Here is a 15,483-nt window from a genome sequence, read left to right on the forward strand (position 1 = left end):
CTGGCATAAACTTCATGAGCCATTGTGCATATATTAACAGCATAAGAATAATGGATGAAGCTATTAAATTTGCACAATAGCTAATGAGATGAAGCATATACCACTTACACTTCTGCTAAAATAAAGCTTGATAAACATTCTTCATTTTGATATTACACCATTTTCAAGACTCTTCAAATCTTCTCCGAAGCAATTTTCTTTCTGACAAATACTATATAGATGAGTGCATAAAGAGTGGCAAACATGCCCTGGACACAAAAGATCTGGCTTCAGGGGAATTAACTATTTGCCTGGACTTTAGTGTTAGAAAAAATAAATAAATATATGAAAATGAATAAATAGAGTATATCCCTACAAACTGTAACTACTGAGGTGTTAGTCTTGATGTCAAAAGGCTCAGTAAATGTTTTGGGCACATAGCATTAAGGTGAGGTACACAATTAGTGCAAGTTTATTTTTTCCCATATGACGTCTTAACAATACTTCCATGTGACATAACTTCAATGCAAACTACAGTGAACCAAGTCAAGAGTGTGATGTTGGTGTGCCTGAAGACCATAACAACCAACCTTACTCTCCACTAATGACTCTGTAGCATCTTTCTGTGTGCAGCAAGTCACTTTCCTCCTCTAGCACTTCATCCCTCACTCCTCTCTCTCTCTCTCTCCACACGTGACTTGCCGAGCAGAAAGGGGCTACCAAGTCACAAAGAGTTTAGGGTAAGGTGCTTTGATATTTCTGGCTGCACCTGCACACACACAAGCATCCTAAATGTTTACAACACAGACCAATCACCCATTAATCAAAATACATTACCTGAGTTTGACCCATTTTCTGAGGCTGGATTGGAAGAAGTCTTTCCCTCCAACTGTCGCTCAGCCTCCACTTTCTTCAATCCTCGCTCAATGTAATTCTGGAAGAACTGGGAAGACTTTCTTAAGAATGGTTCAATGTCTGCATCTGGGTGTTTCTGCTTGAAGTCATAAAGCTGAATCAGACCCTGATGAGAAAAAAGTGAGAATGTGTTACTATAAATCAGATGTATCAATGTTTTATCTAAAGAAGTAAAGAAAGATAAAAGGCTAAACAAAAGATAAAATAAAATTACCTTTCAACATAATGCTCCTCAGCTAAAACTAACCTTTCTTAATATATTAATCACATTTGATGTTAAACGTGAGACATGGCACTGAACTTTTTTTTTTTTTTATTACCTATTATTCTCTTCACCTTGTTAATAATCTACTTAACAGCCATTCAGCTGCATGAGTTATGAAATAATAATTTCTTTTTTACAAAATTCTGAACAGACACATTAGGAATAATTTTATGTAAGGCTCAGATGTTCAACTTACCTCTTTGGTATTTTCCTTGGAACCAATTTTTCTGAATATTTCAGACAAAATATTGTGTTCAGATTTACTGAGTCTTTTGGGAGATTTGAGACTATCGGCGGACTCATTGGACAACTGTGCAGCGGCCAGGCGGTTGCTGTCCCCAACGCCGCGGTCGTCCTCAGCCCGGGGCTTCTGTGGGTGGGGATAACGCTGATACTCTAAAGCTCCCTCACATCAAGGAAATTATCTCAGCATCTGATAAGCACACCTAAGTAGGATGTGGATTCCGTTGAATAATTTTTCAGGATATCAAAAACGACAAAATTAGTTAAATTGTAAAAAATAACAGCAACAATATTTCACAGGGGAGAAAAATCCAGAAGAAATCCAGAAGGCTCCAAGATTTAATGTTGATATTCAACAGCACTCTAATGTAATTACTGGTTCACTTGACTTTGTACTGAACAACAGTAACTGAATTAATTCAGATATTGAAAAACATCTCTATGTAGACAATATATTTTTATATTTATAAGAGCCTTTTGTATTTGGACTAAAAAAGGATGAAGTATATAATGATGATCAGTGCAAATGTAAAATATGTAACATTAGTCATAAGTTAGAAAAAATGGAGTTCCAGAAATCTGTGGACAAAAGTACATGTTTTCTACTTACGTCTTCCTATATAAGGAAACAGCATGCAATGTGATTGTGAAAGAAAACTCAGTCAAGTTCATTATCATGCCCACAGCATTGTGTTTCTGGTGCATGACTCTTGCAGTGAGTCAGCAAAAATTAAGGGTTCAAAATGTTTCACATTTCATCTTATCAAGCAAACTTTAAAAACACACCCTGAATGTTAATAGTTCTTTGAAGTAACTATCACAAAATCTTGACGGTTTGTTATGAACATGCCAGTCTATGTTTACAATCCTAACATATCTCATTTCCTAGAACAAAAATTCCTGAGACTCTTCTATGAAGCAGAGCAAGTATAATGTTGAGTGGGTGTGTTACATACTTAGGCTCACACGCTGAGGGGGGGGACCTAGTACAAAGGTGGTATGAGAGATTGAAAACCAAACATACACTGCAAATCAACTGAAGAGACTGCGTGAAACATTTGAATATGAGTAAAGCTGAATTGTTCCTACATACATAACAATAAATGAAGCAGATTATTGCACTGAGTGTGAAATTTCCATGATATCCTTGAACATGAGTATGCTGACTCTTACTGATAGTCAGTATTGAAACCTCCCCTACATGACATACAGCTAAGCACTTACTATAGTCTGTTCACCTAAGCTAGATTCTTGGCTGCTCCGCTCTCCTGCTAACACTCATGTTGGACCACATCTTGCATGCTCGAGTGAGACATGCTTCTTTATTATATGCCATAGCTCACCTCATATACGAGCTAGCCAGTTTTGGTTGACACCATCAGACTCAGCAGTGACTGGAGAATCAAGATGTATTGTAAAAACTCGACAAAACAAAAAAGAAAATGGTATTACGATGAGTTGAACCGTGAAGATGTAAAAAAAATGTTTATAACATGTTTTACTTCATGGTTCAACTATCGTAAACATTTTCTTATTTGTTTTGTCGAGTTTTTACAATACATCTTGATTCTCCAGTCACTGCTGAGTCTGATGGTGTCAACCAAAACTGGCTAGCTCGTATATGAGGTGAGCTATGGCATATAATAAAGAAACATGTCTCACTCGAGCATGCAAGACGTGGTCCGACATGAGTGTTAGCGGGAGAGCGGAGCAGCCAATCAGCTGCAAGCTTACGAACCTGCCTAGGCGCCAAGAATCTAGCTTAAGTGAACTGACTATAGTGTAAGTTTTCTCCCTCTGTAGATTAATGGAAGAATGTGTTGGTTTGCATAAGCATAAGCCATACATTTATTTTTTTAATGCACTCAATTGCTATATTTTAGAAGTTAATTATTAAATTCCACAAATGATTATCAATACACTTCCAGGATTATTAGTTGGGGAAAAAAGTGTTGATTAATCTATCACACTACATAACTTACTGTACTACATCAAAAATAATTTATTTCAGCGATTGGAAAAGTAAAGAATAACTACAGAAATAAATCAAGTGTGTGTTACTAATACCTCCTAAAGGAATCTTGTGCAGAGAACAAGAAAGAACACAGCACCAACCTTGAGGGACTTGTTAATGTACTTGTGTAGCTCCGAGCCCTGTGCGTTGTCGATCTTGGAGAAGTGTTGGAAGATGGAGTGCCCGTAGGCCTTGCCCAGGGCGTAGATGACTGTTTTGATTGTGCGCAAGGGTGTGTCTGAAGGCCGTTCACTCCACGTACTGACCGGGTAGGCCTGCGGATAGTGGGTGAGATTACAATGATATGCTTTCTCAGTCTGTGCCCTACCTATAAACAGATGATAGTTAAGATGGGTAGAGGCAAGGGGAAACAGGATGTAAGGGAGAGGGAGGCAGAGGAAAGAAAGAAAAAAAGAGAAGGGATGGGTCATAACCAATTGAAGGAGCCATACACAGATTTTAGATAAGGAGAAGATCAAGACCATATAAGTGATCAAACTTTTAGTAATGGTTCCTGTAAATCCTAAAGTCAAGAAAGGAAAGTTGGAGGGGGAAAAAAAGTGGAACTGAGCAGAAAAGTTTCACACTTAAGATGGTGAATATAAACTTTTGTGGAAACTGAAAGGATAAATTTTGGAGATCACTGAGTATTTAGTCCCAAAGGAAAGTAAAAGTGACAAAAAATAGAAACTCACAAGGGAGGGGGAAGCAAGATTTCATAGAATGGCTAGTGAACCTGTGATGCATGGGAAGGGTAACGCTGCTCACCACTAGGAAGTTGTGGACGTCGAGGAGTATTTGGTCCAGGTCGAGGTCGTTGGTGCGGGAGGGCAGGATGCGGATGGCCTTCCAGTTGCACTTCATGACCAGCTCAGTAAACTTGCAACCGCCGCCGCTGCTCACACTCTCATGCAGCAACTTGAGGAGGGCACTGCAGCAGGGGAGGAAGGATGGCATAGAAAACCTCACCAAGAATCCTCAGTCATCCATAACATAAAAGGTTTCAATACCTTTTCAGTTTTTTTCATGTTTTCTTTTTTCCACCAGACTCAAAGGTCAAAGGAAAAGGAATGCAAAACTGTCACTCCCCAAAAGGAAAGATTCTAGAGAATTCAAAAAGGTTATTAAAAAAAGGTTTGGGGTGTCTTTAAACTCCCAGCTTGATATCATAGAACTCTCTTCCTAATAGTGTTGCAATTGCTGAAAACCTGCAGTTGTTCAAAGATGGAGTAAATTGTTTCTTATTGAAGTTATTTTTCTATTACATTTTATTCATTTATCTACTTTTTCTTTTTACAGATAGATGTTACCCCCTCTGGAACCCAACTGAATTCTCCAGGGACTGACATTCTTGGCCTTCAATAATGATGTACAAATAATAAAACAAAGAGGTGGTAAGATACACAAACACACACACACACACACACACACCTGAAGACATGGGTAAAGTGTGCCTTCTCCACGATGCGCACTGCCAGCACGTTGATGGCCCGGATGATCTGTGGTCCGTCCTCCAGCTGGGAGAGCCGGTGGTCCAGGATGATGTGGATGAGGACATGCACTACATCCCGCAGCACATCCCGGGTGGCCTTGGTGCCCAGGACCTTGTTGTTGAACACCTGGGAATGGGGAGGTGAAGGGGGGCTGTGTGAGTTACTCTCGGAAGCATTGCAGGAAAAGTTGAAACCTATATCATTTAAAAGGTGAAAAAAAAAAAATAAATAAATAAATAAATAAATAAATAAATAAAATAAATAAATAAACAAATAAAAAATAAAAAAGGAAGAATAAATGGAAATGAGACCAAGGAGGTAAAAAGTGAAGAAAACTGTAAGTAATAGTGTGACATCTCTGGCTATAGGAAATGGGTTGATGATCATGAAGCTAATGACAGACATGTATCCTCAATAGGCAGTAGAGGACAATGACAACCATGATGATGAAAGAAACACATAATTTTCAGGAAGTCATTAATAGTGATGGTAATAATGAGAAGAGATGACATACAATCATTAGACAGTTGATGACAATGGGAATAACAATAATGAAAAAATAAATAATTAAAAACATATATCATTGTCAGGAAGTTGATGATAGTGACGGTAATAATGGCAATGACTGAGAGCACGCACCATCATGAGGCAGTTGGTGAGGGAGCGGTAGATCTTGATGCACTCCTCTTTGTTGACATTGAGGTTGGCCATCTTAGTGTTGAGGACAAGACGGTATTGCACGGTGGCAATGATAAGCAGCTGGTCCACGTGGGGCGCCAGCTGGCCACACCGCTCCTCAGACTGCAGCACCTCATCCAGCTGGGAGAGCGCCGTGATGACCGTGTTGGCATCTGTGGTCCCTACCTGTTGATTGATGGTAGACAAGTGTGAAAGTTTAGTTAGCGTTAGGGTTGTGGAGTGGGATGTAAAATTTTTTGACTCCAACTCCAGGAAATTTTGAGGTTGACTCCGACTCCGATTTCACCCCCTCCTGCTTCCCCTCATCTGCAATACAGTAGTAGGCAAATGAAGCCATGCCACACCACACCCAGCCACATGTATTGTAAAGGAGTCAGAGTTGGAGATATTTTTACTGACTGACTCCAACAGTGGCCAATAGTATGTGATTTTAACTCTGACTAAACACCCCTGGTCAGTGTGATGGTTGGGTATTCCTGCTGATAGGTGGCACATGGTGGGTTGTTGTCATCACTGTGTTCCTGTCTCTAGTTCCTATCTCCTCCCCTGTGTTGTAGGAGATGGAGGTTAGATAATGTTTTATGTGTGGTGATTGATATTCCTGCCTATCAATGGTGCAGGGTAGGTTGCTGCCATCACCATGTTCTTGTCTGTGGTTTCTATCCTTCACCCCGTGGTACAGATGGAAATGGAGGCTTAGCAATACATGTAATTCAATTATCTTTCCTTTCTAATATAACATACTACCTAGGTGCCTTTATGGTTTCTTTTAGTATAAAAAAAAAAAAAAAAAAAAAAAAAAAAAAAAAAATTCATGAAGGTTCTCCAGCTTCATTTGAGAAATAGATATTGTCTAAGTGCCTTGATGTTTTCTTAGTACAATCAAGAAATAAGTTATTGTTTGCCTGAAAGATTACATTTGAGACATGGAAAAAAAAAAAGAAAGAAAAAAAAAAAAAAAAAAAAAGTTTCGGTTACATCAAAGGTAATGTTCCTCATCCTCACCTGAGATATGACCATGTTGATGGCCTGCGCTGCTCCCTCACTCTCCAGGAGGTTGGAGGCTGAGGTTGCTGACCACGCTGAGGTGAACCCAGGGCGGGTGAGTCTGTCAGGGGAAAGTCTAGTTAGTGAAAGCTATCTTGAGCAACCACTCAACCCATAACACACTCTGAATATCCATTAAGGTATGGCAAACCCTTCATGTGCATCTTGCCAATAAATTATCAATACTTATATATAGTAACACCACAAGAAAGCAAGTAATGTGATTGTGGTAAGACAAAGTGAAAGCTCTCAGGCAGGCACCAAACTTAAAAACACATCAATGCTGCAGTCAAGCATTACAAACCACTTTTTGACCTCTTACATATAAATAACATGACTACTGATCTACACTGGGATGTAGGGTGTTGGGAGAATAAAAGATATTGGGCAATACCTTGTGAATGACTGTGCAAAGAGGTTTGTTCTTGGCAAACACCTTCTTCCAGCACAGGGTGATCCACAGGTATACATGGGCAAGGAGGAATGAGAGGAGCTGGATAGATTACATAGCCGTGGTTGAAGCAGGATGCAAAGGTTGTGAGGGGAGCATTTAATAGTTGTGACCACTTTGCAGCAGTAGCAGAAATAGGGATGAATGGGAATTTAATGGGAAGAAGGAAAGTAAGAAGGAACTGGCAATTTAGGCTGCCTGACATTAATTAGTCATATCTATAGAAAGAAGGTGAAGTTATCACTGAGAGGAGCAGGAGAAAGAATAGAACACAATTCTGGTATAGGTGAGGTGACTGAGATTTATAAGAGCACCTGAAGTAGTTGGATATAAGATATCGGGTAAAGGAAAGAGTGTAAGGTGAACAGGTGAGATAAAGAAGTGATAAATGCAAAAGAAAGATTTGTGGTGATTAGAAAGTATAGAAGAAGCATTTAAAATCTGTGATGTTGAGTGTGGGATGGAGAGCAGTAGTACAGGAGTAAAAAAATGAAGAATGGTCATATCCACTAGTGAGGGTGAGGAGGCAATAAAGAAATTAAAAGTATGGCCCCTGGCACTGATTGTCTTATTGTGGGAATGATGAAATTTGGAGACTGTGTGTGAATGCTGAGGATTTGCAATCAAGCATGGAGGCAGGGAAAGGTGCCACAAGACTGGATAAAAGCCATCATTATGCCACCACACAAAGGAAAAGGGGATGGGAATGGATGACTGTAACAGCTATCGGGGAATAAGCCTAGTCACTAAGCCGACAAAATGTTTTATATAAGATAATGATGAAAATAACTGATGAAAACATAGGTGATAAGCACGGGGGCTTTAGAAAACAGAGAGGATGTGTGGATCAGATAATTGCACAGAAAATAATAGTTAAGAGTTCCCAGTGAAGGGTTGGAAGCTATTTGCTGCTCTCAAAGACCCAGAGGAGGCTCATGGGAGTCCAACACTGAGAGCCAATCAACTCAAATTACCCTTTATGCTACATTTTGGAATACCAGACATTTAAAGGAGCATCCTCTGTGTTAATAATCTGAACATAAACATCACAAGTAAGCCGGTAGCCCTCGGTAGATTTAAGCAACCTTTCATAAAGAATTGCGCAGCAGTGAACAGAATATTTCACAACTAAAAGAAGCTTCCCCACAGTACCTGGAGGCCGGGGTGGGCAGGACAGGCTTGTAGTTTAGGATGGAGGCCAGGTCGGGGATCTCTTCCAGACTGTACGGGGCCGGCTCTGGCTCGCTGTCGCTGCTCAGGAGCTTCTCAATGGGGCCATAGTCGATCTTGAAGGGCACATTGGTGTTGCTTGGTAACTGGGTCTTGAGGCCAAACCTGGAGAGCAGGCAGCTGGGATTAGACATTGGGCACTGAAGTTCCAAAAACCAACTGTGGGCTGGATGTGGACTCGTTCTCAAAAAAATTCCAGAAATATGATGACAATGTGCATCCAATTATTTAATTTATTTATTACTTTTAACTCTACATGCTACAAAAAGGACTTCTCATTTTCACTAAAAGATCACTACATAAGCTAATGCGACATTAAATAAAAACTCAATACAATAGTTATGTTACTAAAGAAAACTCAAAGTGTTTTGTCTATACCTGAGGACAAAACATATTACTCAAGGCACAGTCTTGTAAATAATTATATGCTAATATAAAATATAATAAACAATCAAATCAGTTAAAAGAGTAGAGCCACTCTAGTCTGCTGTTCATCACCTGGAGACTCAGTAATTAACAGCACCTGGAGACACCAGAGGAAGAAAATCAAATGACTTTTCAGTCACACACACTCTTCAGGTCACTATTTTAAGAGCATTGACACTCCTAAGTGGTATGCTCCAAAGCAGTTGTGTTAGTAGTGTTATGAAAGATCACTTTAAAGTCCACGGCAGTCAGCACACAATGCTTGCCCGGGGAAGTGGGGAGAAGTGACTGTTCTGGTGAGGAGAGGAGGCATGTGAGGGGAGAGAGGAGGCAGCATGTGGGAGGGCGAGGGCTCCTCTTCACCCACTGGCTCATTCTCAGGAGGTTCACCCAACAGGAAGGACAGAGAGCGGGAGATGCGCCTCGCTTGCTCCAGCGGGACAGAGGTGACTGGGCGCCTCCGCAGGGGTGGCAGGGGCCAGTCTCCCTTTAGCTTGTCACTGTCTGTGCGTGCTGCCAGCCTACTACTTGTGCTCCTCACGCCGCCCCCAGCACCAGCACTGCCAGCAACACTAGCAGCCCCCAGACTACTATTGCTGCTGGACAGGGCTGAGGCAGAGCTGTGGCGTGGGCCCCCAGTGTGCAGGGGGGGGAGACACCTTGTGTGCTCTGTGTTCTGGTCCACAGACTCATGACTTTGGCTGTTCAGAAGTCTCCTTCTACTCATGTCAAGTATTACAAAGAGAGGAGGAAGAGCTATGTATTATATATCATCATAAAAGATTAAGAGAAAACTAAAAGGAAGATGTGTTCCACAAGGATCACCAAAATATTATAAGCCTAAATCTTCTACTCAAGTCTCTGGTGTTGCAGAGCATAGAGGAAAAGACATGAATTACAGATTAACATAAAAGATTCATAAGAAACTAAAATCAAGATGTGTCCCAAAAGTAATACATAATTTACAGCCTTTCTGAGGACTGACAAAGACCTATTCCAAGCTTGTCTGTGTGCCCCCACCCACCTCTTAAGGGCGCTGGGTTGTTGTTCCGCTGCCTTAGCGGGTCCCCTCTCTCTCAGGATCTGTGGCGCTGGCTGGGCCGCCCTGGGAGTCACACGGTTGGGTCTGCTGGCTGCTGCACCGCTGCCTCCCCGGACAGTGGGCACTTCAGGCTCAGGCGGCGGCTTCTTTATGACAGGCCTGTTCTTGGCTGCCCTCTTGATGCGCTCTTCCAGCAGGCTCATGTCTTTGTCTGACAACTGTGAAAGACAAAGTAACACAATGATAACTTACCCTCATAAGCAACAGGATCAGAAGCAGTGTTATTTATTGAAGAACTTTGCGTGGATATAAACTTTCACCAAGGGTCTGCACACAAAAGAACACAACACAAGACTGACTTATACTAAAATTCTAAATTCAGCACCATTACCCCAAGAGCTCTGCATGGACACTTACTTGAATCACTGCACACTAATAAACACTTACATTTCCGATGAACTTGTACACCTTTTCTCCCTCCTGGAAGTACACCTGCACCAGGCAGTTGAGGGCAGCATTCCTGACGGAGTTGTCCCGGTCAGCAATCTGCTTTGCCACCTCCTTGAGGGCTACTGGTGGTGACGGCTGGCACACCATGGTCCCGTACACCTCGATCAGGTTGCCTATGGCCTCAAGGCACTCTGCAAGGAAACCAACATTACTTAGGTGGCACACTTTTATGTCTTCAGTTTGAGAATGAACAAGAATCAAATTAATCTGATCTCTATAGTCACCTTGCCTACTTAATCCAAATGGCTTCCAATGCTAGAAATGAAAATAAGAAGGCCTAAGAAATTCTCATATGATGCTTGGATACTAATTTTCTTTTCTCAACAAAGACTAAGCAGCTTGGAGAGTTGCCACTGAGTGAACAAACATGTAAGCACACAGCCTTCAAAAAAAAAAAAAAAAAAAAAAAAACAAAAACATGGGTTTTAATAGCATTACCTGCCCTCTGTCTGGCATTCTTGGCCTTCAGTCCCTCCATCATGTAGGGCGAGACTTTGCTGGCTGGATAAATGTTGCAGATGAGGCGGGCAATGTTTCTGGCCGGCCCTCTTATGGAGTCCTTCGGGTCACCAAACTGGAATGAAGAAGAATACTTGGTGAAGCATTATTTCATCATCCTCTTAATTAAAACCTTTCCATACATCTTCCCTGGCACACTGAGTAAGCTTGTCCCCATATAACTGTTAGGCATCTCTACAACTTTTTGCTTTGTAAATTGGCACAATGAAGCCCTACTCTAGCTTTCTGCTCACTCGCTACATTACATATCCACAATATCCACTCCAAAACTACGCTACCTGGACTATGAAAATAAACTTTATACATTTCTAGGTTACATAATACATAGTAAGAAGTACTGCATCATATTCTGAACAAACCATAAAATCCTTTATGTAAAAAAAAAAAAAAAAAAAAAAAAAAAAAAAAAGTCAGCCAGCAGGACCCCTCCCCTACCTTAGTGACGAGGAAGGGCATGAAGGAGTAGGCTTCAAGGTCCATCAGGTGGTAACCCTCGTCGGTGAGGCACTGGAACACCTGCTGCAGGTAGTCCATGGCCCTTATGATCACCGAGGGGTTGGTGTCGAAGAAGCGGATGGTCAGCCACTTCAGGATCAGGTCCAGGTTGGCGATGCACGCTTCAAGGTTGCAGCTCAAGTCCTGGGGGGTTGAGGCGAAGGTTTGATGCTTTTCCCATTTACTTTTGAGGATTTATCCATTTCCTACTGTGCCTTTTCCCTTTATACATATTCTATTACATAATTACTTTACTTTTTTCTTACTGCATATTACTCATCACATATTCGTACTTACTCTGTCTTTTCCTTAGTGCATATCATCCTATCACATACTCATAATGCAACAATGAACATATTTTTTGCTCCATCTTCATCTCAGTGGTTTAATTTGACCAGCAAACAAACACACACATGAATATTAACTGAGGAGCAAAAGATGCAGAAAGGATGTAAAGAATAGTCTAAATAGAGCTAAGAACATACACCAGTTCAGAGAAAAGTTAGATGAAAGCAGATATAGAGACAGGACAAGAGAAGTTTAGCTCGAATCCTGAATACTATAACTTGGTAAATACACAGAGAGAGAGAGAGAAAGAGAGAAAAACAGGGAACACACAGCTAATCCCTCACCTCATTCAGAGCGTCGATAGCCTTGATGTGGAACTTGAAGTCTTGGTGGAACATGTTGGAGACAAGCTGCCTGTTGAGGTTGGCGTTGGTCATCTGGTCCTTGAGCTGCGTGATGAACTCTGCGCGTGGTGTGGTGAAGTCCCAGCGCAGGATCCTGAGGCGCTGCTCATCGAGGGCACGCTGCTGCTTCAAATTGTTCACAGGTAGCATTGGGGAGGTGTCCACGTCCTCAGTCTCCTTACGTCCTCCTGCGGCTCCCTGTAGGTGGGCAGACACAGATTTCATTAGCACCATTGATCATTATTAGTACACTACAGCACCAAAAAAGCTGTGCCAGCATCTTCTACCTCTCTCTGAACAGTCATTATCCCACATAAGTAATTGCTAGTAAATAAAAATCAAACCAAATGGCTATAAACAGAATATTGGATGAGACGGATTAAAGGACAACCTCACACTCATAAGATTTGCCACACTACTTACTGCTCGGGAGGCTGACGGTGCTCTCAGGCCCTTCTTGGCAGCCGCTGCACCCCCTCGCCCTGCTCCTCCTCCTGCGGCTCCTCCCTGCTGGCCCCCTGTTGTCAATGGGCGCCCCACCCGTCCAGCACCACCAGCACTTGCAGCAGGACTTCGGGGCTTGGGCTGGGGCTTGGCGGGGAGGTTGACCTTGGCTTTCTCCATGGCCTGCATCACTGTGTTCTTGGAGGAGGGCTGCAAGGTGGTGTGAAGGGTTATGTTGATGGATTATGTGTCTTCTTCCAGTACTTACATCTGTATCATATGAGTGAAGTGAGCATTTGTTTCCTAGACTAAAGTTTCAAGCATCTAATAAAGGCCCCTAACTTGCTAACTACTAGTGCTGTATGAATTGGGTGTTTGTTTCCTGTGCTTTTATCTATGTCAGCCTTTCAATTTGTTTAGTTATAAGAGTCAAGATTATATACCCACTCCCTTTTTATTTTCCAAGCTTCAGATGTCAAATATTTGTAATAGCCTTTTTTCTTAGCTTCAGATGTTAACCCTTAGAGTACAGGTGGCAAGATAATTCTCTGGTTGCTGTGCATGGGGAAAATTTAGACATTTAAGAGGTGGAAATGGTGTCTTTCTTCTTTGCAACAATTGTATATTCATCTAGTATATATGGTGGTGTAATGAAACTTCTCTCCTAATAATAATAAAAAAGTTATGACAGCCCAAAATATTGCGCATTTTCTCGTGGCCGTGACGTGTCGTGTGGAAGCACCCCACTCTCTCTTCCCCTCCCGTCTCGTCTCGTCTCATCTTCTCTTCTCTTCTCTCCCCTCCTCCCTTCTTCTCTCCTGTCCTACCCTCTTCTCTCCTCTCCTCCCCTCCCCTCCTCCTCTCTCTCCTCTCCTCTCTCTCTCCTCTCTCTCTCCTCTCTCTCCTCTCTCTCTCTCTCCTCCCTCTCTCTCCTCTCCTCCCTCTTCTCCTCTCCTCCTCCTCCTCCCCTCTCTCTCTCTCTCTCTCTCTCTCTCCCCTCCCCTCCCATCTTGTCTCACCTTGCCTCACCTCGCCTCTCCTCTCGTCTCGTCTCGTCTTCTCCCCTCTTCTCTTCTCCTCTCTTCTCTTATCTCCTCCCCTCTTCTCTTCTCTCCTCTCCCCTCCCTCTCCTCCCCCCCCCTCTCTCTCTCCCCTCCCCCTCCCCTCGTCTCGCCTCGCCTCGCCTCGTGTCTCTTCTCTTCTCTTCTTTTCTCTTCTCCCTCTGTCAATGTCACTACCATAGCAGCCATCAGAGTCACTGTCACTTTGATTCACTCGCGGTCTACTTCTGCCCGGAGCAGAGGAACTGCTTGACGCGTCACGTGACATGCTAGATGTATTCCGAACAAAAGTGGAAAATGATCTGTGGCCTTCGGTAGGCTGCATGTAGTGACGAATGATTATGTGCCAGATGCCTCCACCATTCTTCTGAGTCAAGAACTGGCAGTATATTTGAAACGTAGGGAGCGTAGAGCGTGATGATTATATATACAATCCCCATATGGATGGGGTGTGTGGCAGCGCACTTATATAAACGATCGCCATAATGTAAGGGTTAAAGGTCTCCAACTTGCTAAACCAAAGAACCAATCCATAAATTCTTCCGTGATGACCAGCGACTCACCTTGACTTTGCTGATGTGCTTCATCATTCCCTCGTAGCCGATGTGGATCATGAAGGGCAGCACGGCCTCGTTGGCGCCCTTCCTCACGTCAGCGTTGCGGTCCTCCAGAGCCATGAAGAGGTACTGTGTGCAGGCGTGGATTTCCTCCTTGTTGATGCTCTTTGCTGGTGCTGAAAGATGGTTTAACACTAATTATTATAACATTAAATCCTGTTAAGATTAGGGAAAATATTAATTGTTTGGGGGGGGGCAGTATAAGACTGGATTAAGTTTGATTAACCCTCCTACTTTAGATACCTTTCAACTTCCCTTATCACAACATTATTTTCTTTAAGCAGTACAAGGTTAGAAACATTACTCACCATCCTTTAGCTTCTCTGCCATCCACGGGAACAGCTCGGCCTTGAGGAAGGGTGAGCCTGACTTCAGAGCGTCGGCAAACACCTCCCCGTCAATGGCCTCCTTGATCCCCGCCTGCTCCACCCACGAGTTCAGGGTGCTCATGGCTTGCTGGCGGATGTTTTGCTGCAATACATGACCAATGTCTTAAGTTAGGCACAGTCAGCTTTTTGTAGTGTTAAGGATATTCAAGTTAAATGGATGGAACTACTAAGGATGAGTGTGAATGCCTTAGACATGTGTAAATTTCTGCCCAACACGAAGGAAAGAAGGCACTTGGAGTTTCTGAGATTGAAGCAGTTTATTCAATGGAGGACACAGGAAAGGAGACAATTAAGGCGCTGTTACACCAGCACATTTTCCGTCAATATTTTTCATCAACTTCCAGAAAACTGACAACTTCTTTTAAGGCGCTGTTACACCAGCACATTTTCCGTCAATATTTTTCATCAACTTCCGTCACATGTAAACAAAACACCATGGCCCTGACACACAGACAAGCTATAGCCACTATCAACGTGATTAGGTGTTTAATGAAGCTGACACAAGCCAAACAAGCCAGGAGACGAGCGTGGATGCGTGAGTGGAAGGCACGTCGCGAACAAGAAAGTGTTTACTATCGACTCTTGAGGGAGCTGAGATTGGAGGACCACGAGGCAATGAGGAACTGGATCAGGCTCGACAAGGACCAGTATAACAAACTTTTGGAGCTAGTGGCGCCCCTCATTGTAAAGAGTGACACCAGAATGAGGAAGTTGTTCTTGAGTTTGGAGGCGACCTGGCTGTAAGCCACATGTTTCAGCCCCTTTGTCATATATAAATCATCTCTGTGGTCCCAGAGACACCTTTGGTTTCTTATGCTCTCAATAGGCAATTCTTCTGAGAGTCTTCTCCACTGAGGGTGAGCCATAATTTATTGCAAGGTCTTCAAAGCGAGAGAAACACACGAAGTGTATCACATGTAAAAAAGGTCTAGTCATTAGTGAAACTGTATTA

The 15,483-nt window shown here is 42.6% G+C and overlaps 1 protein-coding gene across 3 annotated transcripts in view; it reads right to left on the reverse strand.

The window, feature by feature from the left end:
- The window catches only part of LOC127003281 (cytoskeleton-associated protein 5-like), a 72,650-nt gene that overhangs the window by 2,438 nt on the left and 54,729 nt on the right, over window positions 1-15,483 (reverse strand). For 2 of the 3 annotated variants that reach the window (XM_050869740.1, XM_050869739.1), the window contains 17 exons: window positions 14,451-14,613; window positions 14,089-14,258; window positions 12,444-12,674; window positions 11,961-12,218; window positions 11,269-11,472; window positions 10,753-10,888; window positions 10,252-10,445; window positions 9,787-10,022; window positions 8,259-8,441; window positions 7,050-7,091; window positions 6,614-6,716; window positions 5,549-5,773; window positions 4,848-5,035; window positions 4,185-4,347; window positions 3,518-3,691; window positions 1,356-1,529; window positions 817-1,000 (listed from right to left, as the gene is read on the reverse strand). In XM_050869740.1, coding sequence (XP_050725697.1) covers window positions 817-1,000; window positions 1,356-1,529; window positions 3,518-3,691; window positions 4,185-4,347; window positions 4,848-5,035; window positions 5,549-5,773; window positions 6,614-6,716; window positions 7,050-7,091; window positions 8,259-8,441; window positions 9,787-10,022; window positions 10,252-10,445; window positions 10,753-10,888; window positions 11,269-11,472; window positions 11,961-12,218; window positions 12,444-12,674; window positions 14,089-14,258; window positions 14,451-14,613 — 3,028 coding nt within the window. The remainder of the gene's footprint in view (window positions 1-816; window positions 1,001-1,355; window positions 1,530-3,517; window positions 3,692-4,184; window positions 4,348-4,847; window positions 5,036-5,548; window positions 5,774-6,613; window positions 6,717-7,049; window positions 7,092-8,258; window positions 8,442-9,786; window positions 10,023-10,251; window positions 10,446-10,752; window positions 10,889-11,268; window positions 11,473-11,960; window positions 12,219-12,443; window positions 12,675-14,088; window positions 14,259-14,450; window positions 14,614-15,483) is intronic. The other variant, XM_050869741.1, reaches the window with a different exon arrangement.

The sequence above is a fragment of the Eriocheir sinensis genome, chromosome 25, assembly GCF_024679095.1.
Source record: "Eriocheir sinensis breed Jianghai 21 chromosome 25, ASM2467909v1, whole genome shotgun sequence".
NCBI lineage: Eukaryota > Metazoa > Arthropoda > Malacostraca > Decapoda > Varunidae > Eriocheir > Eriocheir sinensis.